This window comes from Aythya marila, assembly GCF_965140915.1.
Source record: "Aythya marila genome assembly, chromosome: 25".
Taxonomy (NCBI): Eukaryota; Metazoa; Chordata; class Aves; order Anseriformes; family Anatidae; genus Aythya; species Aythya marila.
The window spans coordinates 5541495-5563282 of record NC_139066.1 but is presented as its reverse complement, the minus strand read 5'-3'; the positions used below and the strand labels follow the sequence as shown (position 1 = coordinate 5563282).

Below are 21788 nucleotides of genomic sequence, written 5' to 3'. Positions count from 1 at the left end.
GCGGCCGGGCGGCGCGCACGCGCGTTGCCGTGGCGCCGCGGGAGGGGAGGGGGCGGTGGGGCGGAACTGCGCGGCGCGCAGGCGCAGTGCCCGTGGCGGCGGGCGGCGGGCGGGAGGAGGCGGCGGCGGCGGCGGGGAGGCGGGAGGGGAGCGCAGCGCAGCGGCGGGCGCCATGCCGCGGGAGATCATCACGCTGCAGCTGGGCCAGTGCGGCAACCAGAGTGAGCGGAGGGGCGGGGGGGCGGCGGCGGGGCCGGGCCGGGGCGGGGAGGAGCGGGAGAGCGGGCCCCGGGCGGGGCTGGGCCGCTGTGAGGGAGGGGGCGGGGCTTAGGGAGGGGGCGGGGCTTGAGGAGGGGCGGGGGGCTGTGTTTGGGGGCGTGGTGTGTGAAGGGGGCGTGGCCTGATGGCGGGCGGGGCTTCAGGGTGTCGCGGGCGGGGCCTGCTGGGGGTGGGGCTGTAGGGGTGGAGGCGGGGTTTGCTGGGAGGGGGCGGGGCTTTGGAGATAGGGGCGTGGCCTGCAGAGGGTGTGGCCACAGAGGGCCTGGGGTGAAGGGGGCGGGGCCTGATGGTGGCTGGGGGCGGGGCCTGCAGGGGGTCTCCCTCCCCCCCCCAGCCCTATCCACCCCCCCCCCCGCTGACCCTATCCCCCCCCTCTGCCCGCAGTCGGCTTCGAGTTCTGGAAGCAGCTCTGCGCCGAGCACGGCATCAGCCCCGAGGGCATCGTGGAGGAGTTCGCCACCGAGGGCACCGACCGCAAGGACGTCTTCTTCTACCAGGTACCCGCGGGGGCACGGCACGGGGGCTGCACCCGTGGGTGCTGCAGGGCTGGGGGCTGCACCCACGGGTGCTGGGTGCTGCCCCTTGCCCCAAGGAACGCCCCCAGAGCCGTCCCGGCTGCTCCAGCTCTCTCCTCAGCAGCCCCCCGTTGGGGTCAGCCTCGCAGCCTCGGCCCCCGTGCAAACCCCAGCGGCAGCCTGAGCCCCGCTCCCGCTGCCCGCCCGCTGCCAGCCCTCCCGGCCCTGCTCCGGGTGCTGCAGGGGACGTGGTGGGGAGGCAGCACCTAACTGCTGGGGGAGAGCCAGCCCTCTGCGCTCAGGGGACGCTGTGAGGCACGTGGAGAGGCTCTGTGCTGCACGGACGTAACGAGTTTCTCACCCTCCTCTCCTCCGTCAGACGCAGGCTGTGCTGTGCTCTCCTGCGGCCAGGGGGTGGCACGCTCGGTCGCAGTTTCCCTGCAGTCAGAAGCTGCACTGAGCCGCGGCTGCGTCCTGATCTCGCTGCTCCTCGTTAAAGGCAGATGACGAGCACTACATCCCGCGAGCCGTGCTGCTGGACCTGGAGCCCCGGGTCATCCACTCCATCCTCAACTCCCCTTACGCCAACCTCTACAACCCAGAAAACATCTACCTGTCTGAGCATGGCGGCGGAGCTGGGAACAACTGGGCCAGTGGCTTCTCGCAGGTATCAGGCTCTGGTGCCCCCGTGTGCGAGCGCAGGTCGGGCATTGAGGCACGAGGCTTTACATCAGGCCAGCAGCTCCTGCAGAGCACCACGTGGCTCAGCAGGGACTTAGGACTGATGATCTGGGGCACCCTGGGTGCAGGACTGCAGGACCGCCTCGCCAGTCAGACTTGGTGGGGAATAAACCCATCCCGTTCCGGTCTCTTTTGCAGGGAGAAAAAATCCACGAAGATATCTTCGACATAATAGACAGAGAGGCTGATGGGAGCGACAGTTTGGAAGTAAGTAAATCGAGGATTTTGGCAGCGGTTGCCCTGCCTGGTGTTTTAAGAGCCAGGCTGATGTTTTACGAGGTCAGGCTCAGCCCTTGCTGAGGTGCTGAGCAGACAGCGAGGAGGGAGGGGAGCTGGGGCAGCGAGGTCTTTTCTGTCATTACTACATTTACCAGGCTTCCCCAGAAATCATTTTACCTCAGTGGGGCATTTTTCTGCCCCCAATGCTGCTTCCACAGGATGCAGTCTGCAGGAGGAGTTCTCCCTCTCATTATCAAGCTTTTTCCTTTCCACCCCCGTCCCGTGGCTCCCCGGCAGCTCCGTGCTCTCTCTAGCTGGATCGAAGGGGCACCAGGGACACCAAGAGCTCGGAGACAGCTTTCAGGCCGCTTTGCTGCCTGCCTCTGGCAGGACCTTGGCTACCGTCGTGTAAACCCAGTTTCTGCGTGGGGACAGGCACGGCTCGCTGGTGTTTGTGTCAGGCTGTCACATGGCAACAGAGAGAGGGAAAATGCGGCTTGAAAAACAAGCTGGCAGCTCCAAGAGCAGGTTGTGGGACCTGCAGCAAGGCGGGGGGAGCTGCCCTGAAGTTAGGTAGAGGGAGTTTGGCTTCAGAGACCCTGGAAGGCTTGCCCAGGGAAAGGGCTGAGAAGGTCCTCGTCCATTTTATACGAGCACCTGGGTGCTGAAGGTGACGTCTGAGCTGTCCTGAAGTCTGGTTTGGGCTGGGAGGAATCCAGGAGGCTCCCGAGCAGCGGTCGTACCTCGTGGTGTGTGCAGAGAAGCAGATTCCTCCCCCCCTGACAGAAGTGGCATGAGGAGCGTGCGATCTGGAGGAGCCAGGGCTGAGCTCTGCCTGCCTTCGGCTCCCTCTCTGCAGCCCTGGCCACGCAGGGGAGGTTCTCACCCTCTGCCCTGCTCTCGGGGCTGACCCGCGCCTCCTTCTGCTTCCTCGCAGGGCTTTGTGCTTTGCCACTCCATCGCCGGCGGGACGGGCTCGGGGCTGGGCTCCTACCTCCTGGAGAGGCTGAATGACAGGTGAGTGCTCGGCCCCAGCCCCTTCCCGCACCGCAGCAGAGCCTGGCCCATGCCCGGGCACCCAGCCAGAGCTGAGAGCTGGAGAGAGCTGACTCAGAGCCCCAGCCACCGCCCCCACCCAAACACTGGCTTGTGCAATCCCTGGCAAACAGCCCGGGGAAGGGACGGCTCCTGATACGCCTGGGGACTACAGAGGCTCCGGAGCTGGGCTCGAGCTGTCCCAGCGCTGCCTTCCCTCGGCCCCTCTCAGCAGGCAGCTGCCTTCTGCCACCCTGAGTGCGTCGGGGAGGGGTGGGAGGCTCTAACTGTGGGCTTGGAGCTGCCGTCCCCGCCTGTCGGAGCTTGCAGCCTCTTGAAAAGGCCGGCAGGCAGCTGCTGGATCAGCCTGCGGATGGCTCAGCCTCGCCTGTAGCTCCGTCTGGCAGCCTGCTCCCGTGCTGCTGGGGTAGGCACTGCCGGGACAAATTCCCTCCCTGGGAGCCGACTCTGGCACGCAGCGCCGGTGACTCACTGCTTGTCCTGAGCCCTGGAGACTGCAAAGGGAGCTGGTGGGAGGGGAGCGTGCTGCCTTGGCCCTGTTAACCCTTCTGAGGGCTGGGTTTTCTCCCCAGGTATCCCAAGAAGCTGGTGGAGACCTACTCGGTTTTCCCGAACCAGGACGAGATGAGCGACGTGGTGGTGCAGCCGTACAACTCCCTGCTGACCCTGAAGAGGCTGACTCAGAACGCTGACTGCGTGGTAAGGGGGGGTCCCCAGCACCTCCAACCGGGCCGATTTGGTGCTTCAGGGCACGAGGACTCCGCTCTGACCCCTGCCGAGCCGTCCTGCCCTGCCCCTGGGATCCAGCAGGTTTTCCCCGTGGCAGCGAGGGGCTGGCTGTGCTTCCCCTGCAGCCTGCCACTCCAGCTCCGTTCCAGCGTTGCTTCCAGCACCCACAGCCCCCAACCACGCAGCGCCTTCAGCCCTCACCCTCCCCCAGCTCCCAACCTCGTCCCTCCCAGCTCATCCCCGCCGGGAGCAGGGCAGGGGAGGCTCCGGCGGAGCTGCCGAGGCTGAAGCTGCCGTGAGGTGCTGGCCCAGGGGCTGTGCTCTTCGGGAGAGCGCTGGGGAGCGTGGCCAAGGCGGAGGGAAGAGCTCCCATTGACAGTGTCAGTTACGCTCCACGAATGAGTCAGCTCCGTGGTTTCCAGTGTCTGCCACCTGCCGCGGGAGGGCTCGGCCGGGCTGCGGCGCTCGGGGCCTGCGCTGGGCCAGGCTGCGGGATCCGGTGCCCTCAGACACGTGGCCGGGGCTGCCTTTTCCTCTGGGTGCCTCCCTTAAGCTTCACGGAGCTTTTTTTTTTTTCTTTCTTTTTTTTTTTTGTCCCCTCCTGCAGGTGGTTCTAGACAACACAGCCTTGAATCGCATCGCCACAGACCGGCTGCACATTCAGAATCCCTCCTTCTCTCAGATCAACCAGCTGGTGAGAACCTCCTTCTCTTCCCTCCAGAGGAGCTGGCACGGGGCTTTCCCGGTGGTTTTAATTGGGTTTGAGCTCCCCGGGCTCAGCGTGGGCAGCCTGGAGCCGGGAACGAGAGCCCCCTGCCCTTCCTCGGGGCGGATTCCTGGGGCACCCCGGCCTCCTTCTGCCCCGCTGTGCTTGGAACACGCTCCGTGGCCACGCGGTGACCCGCTCTTCTCCCCCAAAAAGGTTTCCACCATCATGTCTGCCAGCACCACCACGCTCAGGTACCCCGGCTACATGAACAACGACCTCATCGGGCTGATCGCCTCGCTCATCCCCACCCCGCGCCTGCACTTCCTGATGACGGGCTACACGCCGCTCACTACGGACCAGTCGGTAAGGCAGCCCGGTCCCTAAAGCAGCCCGCCGGGGGTTCCTCCCGTTCCCCGAGGGCATCAGGAGCTGCCACGCTCGCCTGCTGCCATCCCTCAGCCCCAGAGCCGTGGTGGGAGCTGTAAATGCTCGGTCCTAAGCCGCGTGCAGCCACCTCGCCTCGCCCGACAGCCCGAGCGTGACGCCACTCGCAGCTGTGCGTGTGCTGGGCTGCCTCCTGCACGCCTCAGGTCGGCGGTGGCAGCTTTGGGAGAGCTGACAGTGTTTGATTTGGCAAAAGGCAGCCTTAGAAACGATCAGAGCGAGCTCTGCCCGCCAGGCCCGTCGCCGCAGTGAGCCACCAGCTCAGGCCGCCGCTGGTCGGTGTCACGCCGAGGCTGAGCGTGGTCTCCAGGTGTCAGCCCCTACCCCGAAGGGATGGTTGCCCCTCGGCTGCATCAAATGCTGCCTCCCACCTTCAGCTTGGCCCCAGCCCGTGCCCCCCTGGCTGCAGGGGAGGCCGGGGCTGTTTTGTTTTGAGACACTCACCTGCGTTGGCCGCGTCTCAGTTCTGCTCGGGGCTAACAGCTGCTGTTCTCCTCTCGTTGTGTGCATTTCCTCAGGATGTTACTCAGAGAAGCAAATCTGAAAAACTGCTGGCTCTGAAAAGGGTATCGAGCGTGTGATCTGTCCTCCCAGGGAGGAGGAGTGTGGGGAGGGGTTCAGCCAGCAGCTCGGAGGGGGCCTGGGCTGCCACACCGCCGAGCTGTCCTCACTGCGGGCACGCACCTTTGGGTGCTGGCACCCCCCATGAGGGCTGCAGCTGTGCAGGCAAAGGCTGACAGCACCCACGGGCTCACTGCAGAGCGATGGGGTGTGGGCTGCAGTGGGGAACGACCCCGTCCTCTCCTCCAGCCCTGCTCCTCGTCGTGGCAGCAGGGCAGGACAGGTTGATGGCAGCAACACAAAACGTGGCCCCGGCGCCCTGAGCTCGGCTGAGCTTCACCCCTCGGCCCCTGCTGTGCTGCTGGAGGAGCTCAGCTCCCTCGGTGGAGCCTTGGCTGCTGCTCCAGCTCTCAGCCTGGCCGTGCCTGCGGTGTGACGTTGGGATTTGCCCACCCTGCATGCGGCTTTGCACGTGGCTCCATCCCCCCGGGCTGAGGGCTTCTCCCCTCCAGCTGCCCCCTGCTCCTTGCGTGCGTGTGCGGGGCAGCGGGAGGGCGAGGGAGCAGCCCGCCCGCTGCCTCTGACCCCGACTGCCCTTTGCAGGTGGCCAGCGTGAGGAAAACCACGGTTCTGGATGTGATGAGGAGGTTGCTGCAGCCGAAAAACGTGATGGTGTCCACGGGGCGAGACAGGCAGACCAACCACTGCTACATCGCCATCCTCAACATCATCCAGGGGGAGGTGGATCCCACGCAGGTGAGCTCCCGGTGGGGATAAACCATCATCGGGGATAAACCATCGGGGATAAACCATCCCAGCTGTTCCAGGCACTCACGGGAGTGGTGTGAGAAGGGCACAGCCACCACCTTCCCGCCTGGGGATCCCTCAGCGAGCCTGAGAACTGGCTCCAGGTTGCTCCTGCGTGGGCCCTGGCTTCCCAGGAGGGCCGTTTGTCCCCGCCGTTTGCTGAAATCCTTTCTGAGGTCACGCATCCTGCCAGGAGCAGCTCCTGGGGCTGCTTTGCCCAGCGCTTTTCTCCCCCTCGCTGCTCTCCTCCCACCAGGTTCACAAGAGCCTGCAGCGGATCCGGGAGCGAAAGCTGGCCAACTTCATCCCCTGGGGACCCGCCAGCATCCAGGTGGCTCTGTCCCGCAAGTCCCCCTACCTGCCCTCCGCACACCGCGTCAGCGGGCTGATGATGGCAAACCACACCAACATCTCCTCGGTGAGTTCCCCCTGCACCAGGGGCAGCAGCAGCCCCCCGGAGCTGAGCTTTTCCCCTTCCAGGCACAACCTTTCCTCCTCTTGGCCTTTTCCAAAGCCCCATCGGGGCCTGCAGGTGCGGGGTGGGGGCCAGTTCCCTCCTGCAGCACGGCGGGGTTCAGCTCCAGCCTGGGCTCCCACCCTTCCTTGTAGGTCCCCGTCCCTGGTGCTGCTCTCCCAGGAGCTCAATTCCTTTCTTCCTGGGCTAAAGCAGCCCCAGAAGCACGAGCTTGGGGCGAGCATTGGCCGGGGGCAGGAGCTGGTCGAGCAGCAGCCGGGGGAGGCTGAGGGCCCCGTCCTGGTGTCTCTGCGCGCGGGCTCCCCGGGGACCTGGGGCCCTCCTGACCCCCTCGCTGCTGCCTTTCTCCAGCTGTTTGAGCGGACGTGCCGGCAGTACGACAAGCTGCGCAAGCGGGAGGCCTTCCTGGAGCAGTTCCGCAAGGAGGACATCTTCAAGGACAACTTCGACGAGCTGGACAACTCCCGGGAGATCGTGCAGCAGCTGATCGACGAGTACCACGCGGCCACGCGCCCCGACTACATCTCCTGGGGCACGCAGGAGCAGTGAGGGCCCTGCGTGTGGGGGGAACGGGAGGGTCCCACGGCCTCCCCCACGCGTGCCAGCGGGGCTCGGCTCTGCTGTGCCCACCTTTAGCACCCCTCCGAGCTGCCCGGCCGCGGCTGGCATCGCCACGGTGGCTGCACACACACACGCAGGAGCGGCTCAGCACGGAGCTGCACTGCCCCTCAAGACCCTTGGCAGGGGACAGCCTCTGCTCCACGGGCCCAGGACGGGACTGGGGCAGCTGCTGGTAGGGAAAGCTCTTCCCCTGGGAGCACGCGCTCGCACGGAGGAGGGCGAGAGCGAAACCGGGGGCCGGGAGCGGGCTTGGCCCAAAGATTTGGGTCCTGGGGCCGAGGGCTCTGTGTGGCTGAGCCAGTCCCCTTGCCCTGGGCACGGGCCTTGTTCCTCCTTCGCCAGATCAGGCCTGGGGCACAGGCTGGATCTATATTTTTGTAGGTTATTTTGCTTTAATAAAGGCTGTTCCTGCACTGACCCCACCTGCAGCGAGCAGCTTCCAAGTGGCTCGTAGACACAGCCCCCAGAAACCAGCGCTCACCTCACCTCGCCGGCCGGCCTCGGCACCCAAGGGGCTCCTGCTGCATGGTGCAGGGTGGCCGGGCAGGGCCGGGGAGCCGGGTGGCAGCTGCAGCAGAGCCAGAAATACTGGAAGGACCTGCGGCACGGCTGACCGGGCGCCGGCACCGCCCTGCCTTCGCCTCCCGTCCCGCACGCGGGTGCCCGCGTTAATGTTTCACAGGGGCGAGGCCACGTGGAGGACACGGGGTGCACAAAAAAAAAAGGTTACCCACTGTTCCAGCCCCAAGGTGAGGGGGTGGCACCTCGGGGTGGCATCGGGCAAGGGGTTGGGGCTGTCCAGCATCGCCGTGTGGTCCTGAGCGCCCTGGGTGCGGGGCGGCGCTGGCCCCAACCCAAACCCCGTCGGCCCAAGGTGAGAATTAGCCTTTTCCTCTGACCGTGTGGCACGGAGCAGCGGGCTAAAAATACTCGCCGGCCCTCGCAGCTCCGATGCTCCCACGCCCTCTTTGGCACCGGCCCCGCCGAGGCGCCCGCTGCGGGGACGGTTCCCCCCCAGCCGGGGCAGCCAGTGCCAGCGGGTGCCGGGGGGAGCTGGAAGCGGAGCCGCGGCGCTGGCCGTGCTGTTGACGAAATGCCAAAGGGCAGAGCGAGGAGCCCGGCTCCCGGCGTTGGCCGCAGGGACGGCGGCTCCCTGCCCCCCCCCCCCCAAGGACACGCTGTGCCGAACCCTCTCCCCGGCGGAACGGGGGGGCCGCCCGGGTTTGGGGCCCCCGCTGTCCCCACGGGGACGGGATCCCATCCGCGCCTGCCGGGTTGGGGGACGCAGGAGGGCTGCGCTTTCCTTTTGTGCATTTATTTAAAAAACAAAAAACAAAAAAACGACAACGAAAACAACAACAAAAAATGAACAAAAACAACAACAAAAAAAAGAACAACAACAACAACAAAAAAAAAAACAACCCAAAAGACTGGAACCGACAAACTTTACAGAGGCAATGCCACGGGGCTGAGCCCCAGCCGTACCTGCCCAGCCCACCCTGCCGCCCCCCGGGCCGGCCACCCCTTGCACCCCGAGCCCCACCGCGGGGCCACCCGGCAGGAGGGCGCCAGGCCCCGAGGCGGCTCGGCCAAAAGCCGCCCGCAGCTTTCCAGGAAGGGTGGGTGCAGCGGACGGACAGACGGACGGATGGACGGACGGACGGCAGCGCCGCTGCCCAGCACCTCCTCGCCCGGGCCAAAGCACCGGGATGGAAGGAGCAGAGGCAGAGGCAGAGCCGCCAAGGGCAGCACGAGTGCTGGAGGCGAAGGCACCAGGGGGACAGGGGAAGGGGACGAGCCTGGAGGGGCAGCAGCGTTGGGGGGGGGACCGGCCGGGGGAAGCAGGAGCGCAGCCAGCACCGGGCACCCGCGACACGGCGGTCCCGCCGCCCCCTCCAGGGAAAGTGCTGGGAGACGTGGGCGAGCGGGCGTCTCGAAATAAATTAAGGAAATAACCAGAAAGGCAACGGTGGAGCGGGGAGAGCGCGGGGCACCGGGGGTCGGCGCGGACCCCGCCGCTCGCCCTCCCCGCGCCATCCACCCGGAGCATCCTCCTCCGTGGCCGCCGGGCTAGCTGCCGAAGGAGCCGGTGGGCGGTGGGCGCTGCCAGGGCCCGGCCACGGGGCAGAGCCCCCGGGGAAGCGCGGCGGGGTCCGGATCGAGGGGTGGGGGGCCGGGGGCTGGCTCCTGGGGTGGCCGGCGGGCAGCCGTGGAGGCGAGGTACGTGGTGAGGAGCTGGGCGATCTCGTCCACCTGCGGGGCGGAGGGGAGACGGGTGGTCGGAGGGGGCTGCGCCCTAGGGGGACGTTCCCAACAGTCCCCCCGAGGGGGACAACGGATGGACGGACAGACAGACGGCAGGACGGAGGGACAGACGGAGGGATGTCCCTTACCTGGGAGGTCTCAAAGAGCAGGTCCCGGTCTTCCACGGACAGGCGGAACGTGCTGCTGTCGGAGGCCCCGAAGGAGGAGATGCGACCGTAGCAGAAGCTGTCCAAGGGCTCGGGCTCCCCCGGCTTGTACAGCGACACGGCCTTGGCCCCGATGCCCAGCCACAGCCGCTGGGGACCGGCTCCTACCGGGCTCTGCGTGGAGAGGGGCGTCAGGGCCACCCCCTCCCGCCCGTTCCCCGTCCCCTCGCCGCCGCGCCGGGGCCTCACCGCGCGCAGGTCGACGTCGAAGAGCGTGGAGCCAAATCCGGGCCACTCCCGCACCAGCGCCACGTAGGCGGCCATGGCTTCGGGCCGGCCCATGCCCTGCAGCAGCTTCCACTTCTCCACGATGGCAGCCATGGTGCTGGCCCCCTCCTCCCGCAGGCGACCCCGCAGGCGCTGATCCCTCTCGGCGCGCTGCTTGGCCAGCGAGTGCCCCCACAGCCCCCCGGCCAGCAGCCCCGCACGCAGCCGGGCCCCCCGGCATTTGGGGGGCGGGGGGTCGGGGCGGGGGGCCGGCAGGCGGGCGTGCAGGACGTGGGGTGGGAAAAGCTCCTCCAGGCGCGGGAAGGGGGCGTGGGTGGAGAAGTCACTGTTGAGGCTCTGCAGGCGCAGCGCCGCCAGCGTCTGCAGCGTCTCCTCCGACGTGGGCACGTAGCCCCGCAGCACCATCTCGTGAGCCTGAGGGAGGGCAGGGTGAGACGGGTGCCCGGGCACGGCACGGCCACCAGGGCACGGCCACCCGTGGCACCATGGCACGGGACAACCACTACGGCACGGCCACCCGTGGCACCGTGGCACGGGACGGCCGCCTGTAGCACCGTGGCACAGCGCGGCCACCCGTGGCACCACGGCACGGCTCTCACCTGCTCAAAGAGGAGGGCAAACTCCAGGCTGTCCCGCGGGACGTTGTCCGTGTCCAGGAAGCCGTAGTGCTTGAAGCAGAGCCGGCACGGCGCGTCCTGCTCCCGCTCCTCCCCGGCCAGGCTGCGCCAAGAGAGCAGCGCCGTCAGCGCCGGGCAACGCAGGCGGGCGCAGCCCCCCGCAGCATCCCCTCGTCCCCGGGACCCGTTTGCCCCCCTTCCTTCTCCCTCCCCGTAGGCAGCAGAGCAGGACATTTACTTTTCAAACCTGGTGAGGACGTCGGCCAGCAGCGTGGAGCTGCCCACGGGCTGCTCCCGGAGCCGGGACTGCTCGTAGAGCGCAAAGAGGTTGGGGCTCTGGGACAGCCCCAGGCGCGACACCAGCTCCCGGGCCACCTGGGGCGAGACAAAGGCAACCAACGGTGACTGCGCGTCCCTGGCCGCGGCGCTCAGGGCTGCAAAGGGACACAGACAGGTCACGGCGGGCAAAGCCAGGCATCCCCGCGTCCCCCACCTTGCCTCCCCGTCCCCGTCCCCTCTGCCCGACGCTCCCCAGCCCCGCGCACGGCACGGGTTCGGCCCTCACCTCCTCGGCCGTGGTGTGGGAGCTGATGGCCACGCTGCAGGCGGCGGCGCCGGGGCAGTGCACGGTGCAGACCATCTCCTGCCGCCGCATCAGCACCAGGATCTCCTCCAGGGACGGCACGCACTCCCTGCCCCTCGTCTTGCCCAGCGCCTCCCGGATGAAGCAGGCGTACTTGGCCATCTCCGAGGCGGGGAAGCGGCTCTCCGTCCTGCGGGGGGGGACACCGGGGTAAGAGGAGGGGAGGGGGTCACAGCAGCGCCGGGGATGCCGCGCCAATCCCGGTGGGAACCCGGCGAGCTCCGTGGCACTCGCCTGTCCAGGTGGAAGCGCAGGAAGCGCAGGACAGGCGGGGAGGGCAGGAACGTGCAGCTCATGCAGGTGAGCAGCTGCCAGTAGTGCAAGTCGCCCGGCCCGCCCGGCGCCGGCGGCTCCGTGGTCTGCTTCACCAGCTGGCAGTAAATCTCGTCCACCAGCGGCGGCAGGTCCAGGCAGGTCTGCAGGATGCCCTGGATCAGCGGCACCGGGTCCCGCTGCGACTCCAGCTGCTGCAGCGAGTTGAAGAGCTTCACGGCCTCGTCGCGCAGCGTGGTGTAGCTGCGGGGACCGGGGGCTGTGGGATGGGATGGGATGGGATGGGGAGGAGGTGTTAACAGCCACGATTTTGGGCTTTCCAAATCGCCCCCAGCAACCGGGCACCGTGCCCACGACGTGGAGCGGTTCAGACCCAGCCCAGCTCCTGCCACTCCTGCTCAGCACCCGGCCCTCCCCGCTGCACCAGTGGCATGGGACCGGCACCGTTTGGCACCCCTGGGTCCCCCTCCCACCCACCCGCTCACCGCTTTGGTCCAGGCTGCCGTAGGGGAAGGGCAGCAGGGGGGCGTAGAGCGGGCTGCTGGTGTAGCGCAGGATGGGGTTGCAGCGGTAAATCTGCTCCAGGACCTCAGGGCTGCCGCAGTGCTCCTGCAAAGCGACAGCAGCGGCTGCAGAGGGGCCGCCCGGCCGAGTTCCTGCAGTGTCCCCCCCCGTGTTCCCCCCTCTGATGCCACGGACTCACCTCGACGTCGCGCATCAGCAGCTGGGTGGGCGTCTGCACAGGCGCCTTGCTGTCGATGACCTTCTGCACCGCGCACACCCAGCGCACGGCCTCGTTGAGGTGCTCGCTGTACAGGCGGTAGCAGTGCTTCCTCCCAAACACCGTCACGCTCCAGTAGCCTGCGGGGGGACACACAGCTCACCCAACGCCCCCTCCCCGGGTGCCGGAGGGTGACACGGGGTGCGTTAGGGTCTGCCAAGGGGACGCCCACCCGTTGGGCACCCTACCCGTCTCCTTGTAGGTCTGCTTGTCCGGCCAGAGCACGGAGCAGAGGCTGGTGAGCACGAGGGAGCCCAGGCGCTTGGCTCCCTTCTCGTTGCTGCTGTAGTAGTCCAGGGAGTCGGGGGTCAGCACGAACCAGTACTTCCGAGGCCGGATCCAGGGGGTCTTGACGCCGCCCCGCACCTCCCGCTGCAGCCAGCCTGGGAAGGAGAAAGCTTCAGCCCCTGCCACCAGCCCCATCCACCCCACTGGATGCCCGTGTCCCCTGCCTTGTGCCACCCTCGGATGGCATCCAGCCCGTCGGGGCACAATCCTGCCAACCCCAGCTGTGAACCCAGGGGTAGGGCAGTAAAAAAACACCCCGTAGCGCTGCGCCTACCTTTCACCAGAGCATCGGGGTCCTCCTCCACTGGCCCCGGCCCCTTCTCCACGATGAGACTGCGCATCTCCTCCGACACGAGCAGGGACCTGGGGACATCGCAGGGCTGAGCCCGGGCGCCCGCAGGAGCCCGCCAAGCCCCCAGAAGCGGGGGCCAACGGTGCCACAGCAGCGGGGAGCGACGTCCCCGGGGGGCACCGGACACCCCGCAACCCCGCGGTGGGAACGCGGCACAGCCATCGGGTGCAGATGACCCCGGCTAAAAATAAGCTGTTTGCAGTCGCGGCCCTGCCAAGGAATTCGGAAAATGAACAACCAGGAAGGAATGCTGGCAGCGGTGTCGGCACTGGGAGGACGGGGAGCGAGCAGGCCCCTGTGCCCCCAGCACCCCATCTCCCTGGGCATGCGGCGTCCCAGGACACGGTCCCCACGGACAGACACGGCCCCGCAGAGCCTCCCGGGGTCGGGGACCACGCACGGCCCCACTGGCAAACCCTGCCGCAGCCGCGCCATCCGACATGGCGAGGCCGAGGCAAAGGGATGGGGATGAGCCCGAGGGTGCAGCAGATACGGGGACGGAGCCCGGCAGTCCCAGCACCACCAGCCCCTGTTCTTGCCAAGTGCCCAGCCAGGCGAGTGGGGCAGGATGGTGCACAGCTCCTGCAGCACCGTGAGGGGGACGCGACGGGATGCCCGGCGGCACGGGGTCACTCACCGCTCCGAGCCGCTGCTGGTGCGGGTGGGCTGGCTCAGGCTCACCTCCAGGGACGCCTGGGGAGGAAGGAGACACGTCTCAGCCCCACAGCCAGCGCCTGGCACTCCCCAAAACCACCTCCCCCCGATCACCGCTCGGCTCCAGACCCCGAGGGACAGGCTCGCGTCCTGGGGAGCACCTGGGGCTGCAGCTGGGGCACCCCTTGGGGCAGCCGCCGGGCGCGCTGGCCGCGTATCCTCAGCTGACCCCGGCAGGCTGAATACCGTGCAGAATTGCACAAGGTCAGTGCTGAGTAATACGCTTACGGCACAAAGTCCCATTGTAATGGGGCCGCTGACTTCCTGCCCGCGGCGGTGGGACGCTGCGCAGGGAAGTCCCTGGCCCTGCAGCGGGTTACGGGGGCCGGTTCCTCCTCGCGCGGCACGGCCTGACGTTGGCGGTGCCACACACGTGACGAGCCTGGCACACGTGCCGGGACATGAGGCAGAGCCCAGGCACGGGCAGGCACCGGGCAGGGCAGGGCAAGGCAGCAGCGCCGGGGCGCAAGGATGCGGCGGCACGGGCAGGATGCGACCCCAGGAGAGGCGCGGGCTCCCTGCCAGCTGCAGCTCCACGGGGGCAGCCGCAGCCAGGTCAGGGCGCTCCAAAAACGCCGAGAAAAAGAGACGGCTGCTAAAAATAGCAGCAGGGAGAGGGGGAGCAGGAGCCGCTCCAGGTATCGCCGCGCCGGGGCAGGAGCAGGCTCCGCTGACCCGTGGCATTAAGGGCACCTGTCATGCAGCGCTGGCGCCTCGTGCACGGGGCCAGCTCCTGCCGGGGCTGTCCTACCACCAGGGTCACGGCCAGGGAGAGCTCCCCACGCTCCTGCCCGGCTGCGAGGCACAGAGACGGTGCCCAGCTCCTCTTGGCCGTGGACTGCAGGAGGAGACGGCGGTGGCCGGCTCCTTCTCAGGGTTATAAATAAACAGGAGAGGAGAGAAGCCGCCGCGGCAGGGCCAGGGCAGCTGCTCCCACGCTCCCGGGAAGGGGCGGCTGGCGCCGAGGGTTTCCGAGGACCCCGTGGCCATGGGGCGGGCAAAGGGCTCCCCGGGGAACCAGCGTCACGGCCGCCCACGCCAGCCTGGACCTCCGGAGCCAGCGCAGCCTGTGGGACACGGGAAAGCCCAAAACGGCTTCTGCTGCTGGCCCGTGCCCTTGGCACCACACCACTGGCACCCGGTGGGCCCAGCTCCAGCCCCTGGCACTGCTGGGGAAGGGGATCCCAGCACAGCCAGGCCCTGCTGCAAAGGGGGAGCTTGGAGTGTGTGTGGGGGCTCAGATCCATCCCCAGCCCGGCTGTAGGGGAACCAGGCTGCAAACCAACGGTGCTGCGGGGCAGGAGAGGGGCTGCAGCGAGTTGAGCTCTCAGCAAGCCCCGCATCCCCTAAGGGCAGGGATTCAGCCCCGTGGCTCCCCAGCCGCCCCCGCGCTATCAGCCGTCCCCAAGGCAGCCCGGCAGGAGGGAAGCGCCGGCTTCCGCCGCGCTGCTCCGCTTCCCCGAGCAGAGGAAGCAGCCGGAGCGGGGAGATCCAGGCCCTGCTCCCCGGCGCGGAGCGTGCCGGGAACGGCCCCGGCAGCGCTGCCTGGACCGGCAGGTCTGCGCAGAGCAACCCCGAGGAACCCATCCCGCAGGGATCCCCAAACCAACCCGACCCTCGGAGGTGGCACGGGGGTGATTCCAAGCTGGGATCCGGCCCCGCTGCTCCTGCCTGAGGAGCAGCAGCGCCCCGGCTTTGGCTGCGCCCCGTAGCCCTGCGGGTGCCCAGGCTCCCACCGGGCTGGCAGGGCACCAGGAGCGGCCCCGGCAGCAGCCCCACGGCTGGGAGCCAGCAGCCGCCGCCACGGCCCACGCAGCACCGAGCGAGGGACCCGGGGGCACCAGCACCGCTTGGGCTGAGTGGCCAGGAGCCAGCCCCGCTTGGGAACAGGGGCTGGGGGCACCGGGGGTTCCGGGAGCCCCCAGTGCCCCCCCCAACTGACCAGACACAGCCTGAGCTAATGGGAACACGGAGCCAGGCCCCAAAGGGATAGAAAAGCAGCCAGGCTGCCTGCTCCCAAGGAGGGCAGGCGGACCCCTGGGCCAGGGGACCCCGTCCCCTCTGCCACCCTGCAGACGCAGCCCCATGGACACCAGCCAGGCACCCTCGCCCCTGTGCCCCCCCCACCGTGCCCCAGGCCCTGTTCATAGGGGGGCAACACCCCCGGCCAGCCTCCCCCCAGTGCCCCAGCTCAGCCAGGGGCAGCACACGGGGGGCTCAGGACGAGCCCAGGGGGTCCGCAGTCCCCCGGGCTGTGCCAGGATCAGCCCCAGCCCCTGGGCAGCCCCCCGGTCACACCGCGGAGCAGCAGGAGCCCGGCCCCCTGAGCACCGCAGAGCCCCCCCCCGCAGCTACCTGCGGTGGTACCGGGAGCCCGCACGCCCCCCGCGGCCGGGACACCCCCCTCCGGCTGCCCGGGAGCCCCGCCGAGCCCCGGTGGCTCCGGTCCCGGTGGCCGGGGAGCGGCCGGTGCGGGGACGCGCCAAGGGCACCCCTGCCCGCGGGCCCCGGCGCGCCCCGACCGCGGTAGGGACGTGCCCGGGCAAGCGGCGGCGGAGACCGGAGCCGGCTGGTCGCTACCGGGAAGGGCCGGATCCGCTCCCGGTGCCCCGAGCGCCGGGCCGAGCTCTCCGAAGCCTCCCGGGACCGGGCAAACCCGTGCGCACCGCGGTGCCGGCCCCGCACGGCGCGCACCGGGACGGGCTCCGAGCCCCGTGCGAGCCGCGCTCGGGGCCCGCAGGCAGCGGCCGGTGCACCGGGAGCGGGGCCGGTGCAGCGCAGCCCAACACGGTACCGGACAGCCGCGGGCCGAGCCGAGCCGAGCCCAACCGAGCCGTGCGCCCCGGACGGGACGAGGGGCGCACGGCGGCACCCACCGCGCCGTGCCCAGCCGCGGCTCCGGTCCCGGTGCCGGTGCCGGTAGCACCCACCTGGTCTCCCTGCGCTCGGAGCTCGAAGGACGCCTCCTCCTCGGCCTCGCCGTCCGCCTCCCGGTCCGCGTCGCCGTAGTCCCGCCGCAGCAGCGTGAAGCCCTGCCGGCAGCACAGCAGCCACCAGAGCCCGCCGGGGAACGGCATCGCCCCGCCGGGCCCGGCCCCGCCGCCCGCGCTGCGCCGAGCACCGGCCGCCGCCACCGGGACCGGCCCCGCCGCCGCCGCCGCCGCCCCGGGCGGGCCGGCCCCGGCGCGTCACCGGCCCCCGCCAATCGCCGCGCACGGCCCGGGGCGGAGCCAGCGCGCCCGGGGCGGCGGGGCCGCCGTTTGCGTCATCCACCGGGCGGGGGCGCGCGGCCGAACGGGGCTGGGGGGGCAGCACCGGGCACCCCCCACCCCCGGGTGCCCGCCCGCCTCCAGCGGGGAACCGGGCACGTCGGGGATTCGGGGCGATCCGGCTGCCCCGGTGCACCCGGTGTGGGCAGCGGCACCTCGGTACCGGGCACCGGTGGTGCTCGGTGCCAGGGAGGTGGTGGCCGGGCTGGTGGCACCCGGTGCTGTGCACCGGGGCTGTCACCGGTGGTGGCATCGGGGTGCTGCATGGCACCGAGGGCATGTGCAGCCCCCACCCCTCGGTGTGCCCCCATCCCCATCCCGGTGAGGCCTGGCACCGCCGGTGCCGTGTGCCGGGGCTGGGAACGGGGCCCCACGGGGCGCACGGTGCCACCACCCGCAGCAGCGTGGCCTTGGCCACCCCTCGGTGCCACGGTCAGGCAGGGCAGGGTGCTCCTGCCAGCCTTGGCCACTCTACCCATGGAAGGAACCGATGCCGGGGTCGCACCTCGGCCCCGTGACATCCCCCAGCCCCGCTCCCGCAGCCCCCGAAGGGGTTAAGCCCCCCAGCCCCGCTCCCCTGGAGCCGCTGGGACCGGGGATGCGCAGGCAGGAGCCCAGGAGCCGCCGGCTGCCAGCTCGACGCCCACGCAGCACCGCCAGCCCCACGGGGCCACGCAGGGAGGGAGGGAGCTGAGCCCGCCGGGGGGCCGCAGGGGACACGGGGCCAGCGTGGGCGATGTGGCACGGCCGTGGGGCCAGCAGAGGTGGGATCGGGGTAGCCCGAGGGCGACGGTTGGGTAGGGAGATGGGGAGCTGCGTGCAGGGCCAGGTGCTCCCCATCTGGCACCGGGTTGGCGAGGGGGGGGGGGAGGCTGGGGGGTGGCGGGGGGATGGGGGCTGTGCGGTGCTGAGTCAGCGGTAATTGCATTTCCTGCCCAGAAGTAGGCGAAGGGTCTGGGCTGGATTCTCCCAGCGAGAGCACCGGGCTAATCCCAAAGCGGGACCCGTGTGTGGGTGAGCGGGAAGAGGCCTCCAGCCCGCAGCACGGGGAGGCACTTCCCCGCTCTCAGAAACCCCAGAAGTGGCTGCGAGAGCTCGGCCAGAGCCAGAGGCAACCCCCCTCCTGCTGCCCCCTGTGCTGCTCAGCACCACGGCACCGCTCAGCCTGGCCCCAGGATAGAGGACGAGGGCACCCCCGTTGTGCCCACCCCGGAGGCACCGACCCCGGCCCTGCTGGGATGGGATTTGCTGGGCCAGAACTCAAGGGGAAGTGAGAGGAGATGAAAGGAGAGGAAAGCCCCTCTCGCCCCTCAGGCTGGGGGGGGGGGTTTCCAGCCTGACCCAGAGTAGGTTTTTCCCAGGGGATCACGCTGCTGCCAGCCCCAGGGGGATTCCCAACCCCTCTGCCGCCACCTCGGCTGTGCTGGTGGGGACGGGGGCCGTGATACCCCCAGCTCCTGCCTCTTCCTAGGCCGTAGCCCCCTGCCCTGCACAAAGCAGAGCCCCCTCTCCCCACTGCGGGGCTGCAGCCAGGCTCCCTCCTGCTGCTGGAGCCCAGTTTGGGGGGTTCCCACCCTGCATTTGGGGGTCCCCACCCTGCGTCTGGGGGTCCCCGCCCTGCGTTTGGGGGTCCCCATCCTGCATCTGGGGGTCCCCATCCTGCGTCCGGGAGTCCCGGCAGGGGCAGACGCGTTCAAGCCCTGCAGTGCTGGGCACCCGGGTGGGGACAGGCAGGGCCAGGCAGGGCCAGGCAGGGCCGGGCAGGACGCGCTGGGTTCTGCTGCCGCCTGCAGGCATCCCCCGGCCAGTGCCGGGCCCCTTCCCCGCTCCCCGCCGCCTCCCAGGTCCCCTGAGCCCGCAGGGACAGGGCCACTCTCCCAGCGGGGTTCGAGCAGGGTTTATTGCCAGGGTGGGAAGGAAAGTGCAAGCCAGCGCTCTGCCCAGCGCCCTGCTGCGTCTGGATCCGCACGCAGCGCTCCGAGCTCGGGGGCATCCCGCGGCCCCCTCCCAGAGCCCCCGAGGCCATTGCACGGTCCCGCCGGAGCACACGCGGCACCGCGTGGTCCCCCTGGGGCGTGCTCATCCCCCCAGAGCCGTGTGTGACACTGCACGGTCCTTCCAGAAGGCAGCTGGCGTTGCACGGTCCCCCCGAGCTCGGGGCATCGTCCCCATCCCATTGTTGGGCAGGACGCTGCGGGGCTCCTCGTCCGTCTGCCCACGAGTGCGCTCTGTCCATCCTGCCCCTGCCAGGGTGGTTCAAACCACTTAGGGTGGCTCAAACTCCCCCAAAACGGGGGCGTTGAGCCCCAAGGGTGCCGCTACCCGCCCCTGGGGCACGGGCACCGCGTCCCTACGCCACGTCCTGGCAGGTGGAGAGCGACGAACGCCGGCGGGGACTGGGGCAGCCGGGGCAGCGCGGGTCGATGGGCCCCACGCAGCCGGCATCGCTGGCCAGCAGCCACAGCTCCCGGCGGAAACGCTGCCCCAGGAAGGCGTAGAGCAGGGGGTTGAGGCAGCAGCGCAGGTACGCCAGCCCGCCGGTGATCAGCAGCGCCAGGTCCTTGCGGCGGCTCTGGGCGCAGCTCACCTCCCAGCTGGCCAGCAGCTCGGCCGTATCCAGCAGCACCATCAGGCTGTGGGGCAGCTGCAGGGCCACGAAGACCAGCACGAGGGCCAGCAGCACCCGCAGAGCCCGGTGGGGTTGGGTGCCCCGAGCCGCCAGCAGCGTCCGAGCCACGGCCGCGTAGCAGCTCGCCATCACCAGGAAGGGCACCGCGAAGCCCAGCACGACCTGCGCCAGGTTGGTGGCCCCCCGGGCCGCCCGCGAGACCGCCGGGGGGAAGACGACGCGGCAAATCCGGAGGTCCTGGTGCTGCTCCGCTCGGCCGTAGATGAACTGGGGCAGCGCCAGCAGCGTGGCCAGCAGCCAGGCCAGCCCCGCCGTCAGCCAGCCGTGGCGGCGAGCCCGCGGGCGCAGGCGGCAAGCGGCCGGCACCCGCACGATGGCTACGTAGCGGTCCACGCTGATGCAGGTGAGGAAGAGGAAGCCCCCGTAGAAATTGAGGGCGTAAATGCCCTGCAGCGCCCTGCAGGCGGCCGTGCCCGGGGCCCAGCCCTGCAGCGTGACGGTGACGGCGAAGGGCAGCGTGAGGAGCAGCAGGAGGTCGGAGAGGGCGAGGTGCAGGAGGCAGACGTCGGTGACGCTGTGCGCCCGGCGGTAGCGGGTGTGCGTGAGCAGCACCAGCCCGTTGCCCACCGTGCCCAGGAGCAGGAGCAGCAGGTAGACGGCCGGCTGGTAGGTGCGGGCGAAGCCCTGCACCTCCTGCTTCTCGCACAGCTCGGGCAGCATGCCGTCGTCCCACGCGGGGTCGTACTCCCAGGAGTAGAAGTCGGTGGTGGCCGCTGTCTCCATGGCGGTGGGGCTGGGGTTCGCCTGCGCAGAGGGATGAGGAGCGAGGGAAGCTCCGGGCGTGCACCAGCCACAGCCGCAGCTCCGCTGCGGTGTGCAGCCTCCACCCAGCCCCGTGGAGCAGCACAGCTCGCTGCAGGGAGCCCCGGCAGCGCCACCGCCCCGGCCCTTTGTGGGCTGCCCCGTGCGCAGCGAGGTTTCTGTCTCACACCCTCTCCAAGGCAGCGGTGGCTTTTGCCTCGCTCAGTCATTGCGAGAGCAGCCGTGCCCTTCCCGTGCTCCCTGCTGCAGCTCAGGGCTGGAGGGGAGACGTGACCCCAGCCCTGGCGTCCCCGGCACAGCCCCAAATCTGCCCTGACCCCACCATGGGGGAGCTGCCCCTGATGTTCCCAGGGGCTCGCACCAAGCCCATGGCCCCGGGGGGCCCCATCCAGCCGGCCCCCAGGCTCCATGCTGGCGGTGCCAGGAGCTGTGGGTGCGCAGAGACCTTCCCCAAGCACCCTCATGCTTGTGCATGAGCCCTGGGGATCCCTTTGGGGCTCAGCCCCACACTGCCTGGTCCTGATCCTGGCCAGGGATGCGCCCGGAGCATCCCCCTGCCTCTCACAGGTCGCGGGTAGATGTGCCCAGTGCTCCCAGTGCTCCCAGCTCCCAGCGCCCGGTGCTTCCAGCTCCCAGCCCTGCCACAGGGGAAAGGGGCAGCACCGCAGCCAGGATCCCAGCACCAGCCAGGATCAGCCCCCAGCAGCTCCCCCAGCTCCTTCCCCACTCTGGGCTTGGGGACCTGGAGCACCCAGCACTGCTCTGCCCTTCCCCAGGGCGCTGCCTCCCAACCCACAAGGTGCACAGGAGAACATTTTAAAGCAGAAACAGGAGCCAGAGAGCGGTGTCTGCGCCCGGAGACACCCAGCGAACCCTCACTGCAGCCCCTCACCTTCTCCATCGCCCTGCAGGACCTCTCCCCTCCTCGCCCAGTGGAGCCGCCGGTGTCTCAGAGCTCTGCAACCTGTGGTTTGAGCATGTGCTGCACCCGATACCGAGAGCTGCGCTGAGAGCACAAACCCAGCCCCGGGGGGAAGGAGAAGCAGCCACGACCCTGCTCCGGAGCCGTGTCCCACGTCTTCAGCTTTGCGGCCAGCATCTGGCCACCGGGTGACAGAAATAGCTGTGCTCCGCTCAGCGCTGGTGACACGGGGCTGGGGACAGCACCTGGGGGTGGGAGGAGAGCCGGGCTGCGAGCAGGGGCTGGTTGGGGACACCCAGCGCTTCCAGGAGACCCCAGCCCGGGGGGCTGCTGTTTGCATCTCCCACCCCATGCGAGAGCCACACGGGGACGATGCCAAGGAGAGGAGCGGGGGCTGCTGTGGGCTGTTGGCACGGGGCTGGGCGCAGGCAGGACGCCGGCCTGGAGGGATGGTTGGAGCCGTGCTCGGTGCAGGCATGGCTTGTTCGGGTGGGAAACGGGGGCTCCACGAACCGGGGGCGGCTGCTGGAGCGTGACATCCCCCCCGCCCCTGGGGTCCCATGCTCTGCTCTGTCCCCAAGCCCCCGTGCCCCCCCGAGCACTGGGGGGACGACCTGCTGGTT

At 69.5% G+C, this 21788-nt stretch overlaps 3 protein-coding genes across 5 annotated transcripts; 1 reads left to right on the top strand and 2 right to left on the bottom strand.

Annotated features, from left to right (window-relative positions):
* The first annotated feature begins 124 nt into the window (after positions 1 to 124).
* TUBG1 (tubulin gamma 1) lies at positions 125 to 7574 on the top strand. The gene is made up of 11 exons (XM_082779274.1): positions 125 to 221; positions 664 to 776; positions 1294 to 1461; positions 1674 to 1742; positions 2692 to 2771; positions 3383 to 3509; positions 4147 to 4233; positions 4462 to 4611; positions 5857 to 6009; positions 6317 to 6478; positions 6887 to 7574. Exons 1-11 carry the CDS (start codon positions 173 to 175, stop codon positions 7082 to 7084), a joined length of 1356 nt encoding a protein of 451 aa, XP_082635400.1. The 5' UTR covers positions 125 to 172; the 3' UTR covers positions 7085 to 7574.
* A 925-nt stretch (positions 7575 to 8499) lies between these two features.
* PLEKHH3 (pleckstrin homology, MyTH4 and FERM domain containing H3) lies at positions 8500 to 16672 on the bottom strand. Of its 3 annotated transcripts, none has more exons than XM_082779273.1 (13): positions 16454 to 16672; positions 13447 to 13502; positions 12732 to 12820; positions 12358 to 12552; positions 12092 to 12249; positions 11874 to 11997; positions 11350 to 11647; positions 11038 to 11245; positions 10720 to 10847; positions 10455 to 10575; positions 9817 to 10269; positions 9550 to 9741; positions 8502 to 9409 (listed from the first exon to the last, which is right to left on the bottom strand). In XM_082779273.1, the coding sequence occupies exons 1-13, from the start codon at positions 16598 to 16600 to the stop codon at positions 9227 to 9229; spliced, it is 2352 nt and encodes a 783-aa protein (XP_082635399.1). In that variant the 5' UTR covers positions 16601 to 16672; the 3' UTR covers positions 8502 to 9226. The 3 variants fall into 3 exon arrangements, with proteins under 3 accessions (XP_082635397.1, XP_082635399.1, XP_082635398.1); XM_082779272.1 differs by having other exon boundaries at positions 8504 to 9409; positions 10711 to 10847; XM_082779271.1 differs by having other exon boundaries at positions 8500 to 9409; positions 9550 to 10269; positions 10711 to 10847.
* A 2103-nt stretch (positions 16673 to 18775) lies between these two features.
* Positions 18776 to 21168, bottom strand: CCR10 (C-C motif chemokine receptor 10). Its single transcript, XM_082778865.1, has 2 exons — positions 21136 to 21168; positions 18776 to 20225 (listed from the first exon to the last, which is right to left on the bottom strand). The coding sequence occupies exons 1-2, from the start codon at positions 21142 to 21144 to the stop codon at positions 19143 to 19145; spliced, it is 1092 nt and encodes a 363-aa protein (XP_082634991.1). The 5' UTR covers positions 21145 to 21168; the 3' UTR covers positions 18776 to 19142.
* Between the last annotated feature and the right edge of the window lie 620 nt (positions 21169 to 21788).

Excerpts from the sequence above, each read along its gene's own strand:
- TUBG1 (XM_082779274.1), top strand. The coding sequence starts at position 173 with ATGCCGCGGGAGATCATCACGCTGCAGCTGGGCCAGTGCGGCAACCAG. Across the intron at positions 222-663 it reads GGGCCAGTGCGGCAACCAGA|TCGGCTTCGAGTTCTGGAAG; the intron begins GTGAGCGGAGGG and ends CTCTGCCCGCAG. Across the intron at positions 6,010-6,316 it reads GGGAGGTGGATCCCACGCAG|GTTCACAAGAGCCTGCAGCG; the intron begins GTGAGCTCCCGG and ends TCCTCCCACCAG.
- PLEKHH3 (XM_082779271.1), bottom strand. The coding sequence starts at position 16,600 with ATGCCGTTCCCCGGCGGGCTCTGGTGGCTGCTGTGCTGCCGGCAGGGC. Across the intron at positions 11,246-11,349 it reads CTGCGCTTCCACCTGGACAG|GACGGAGAGCCGCTTCCCCG; the intron begins GCGAGTGCCACG and ends CCCCCCCCGCAG. Across the intron at positions 9,410-9,549 it reads TGCTCTTTGAGACCTCCCAG|GTGGACGAGATCGCCCAGCT; the intron begins GTAAGGGACATC and ends TCCGCCCCGCAG.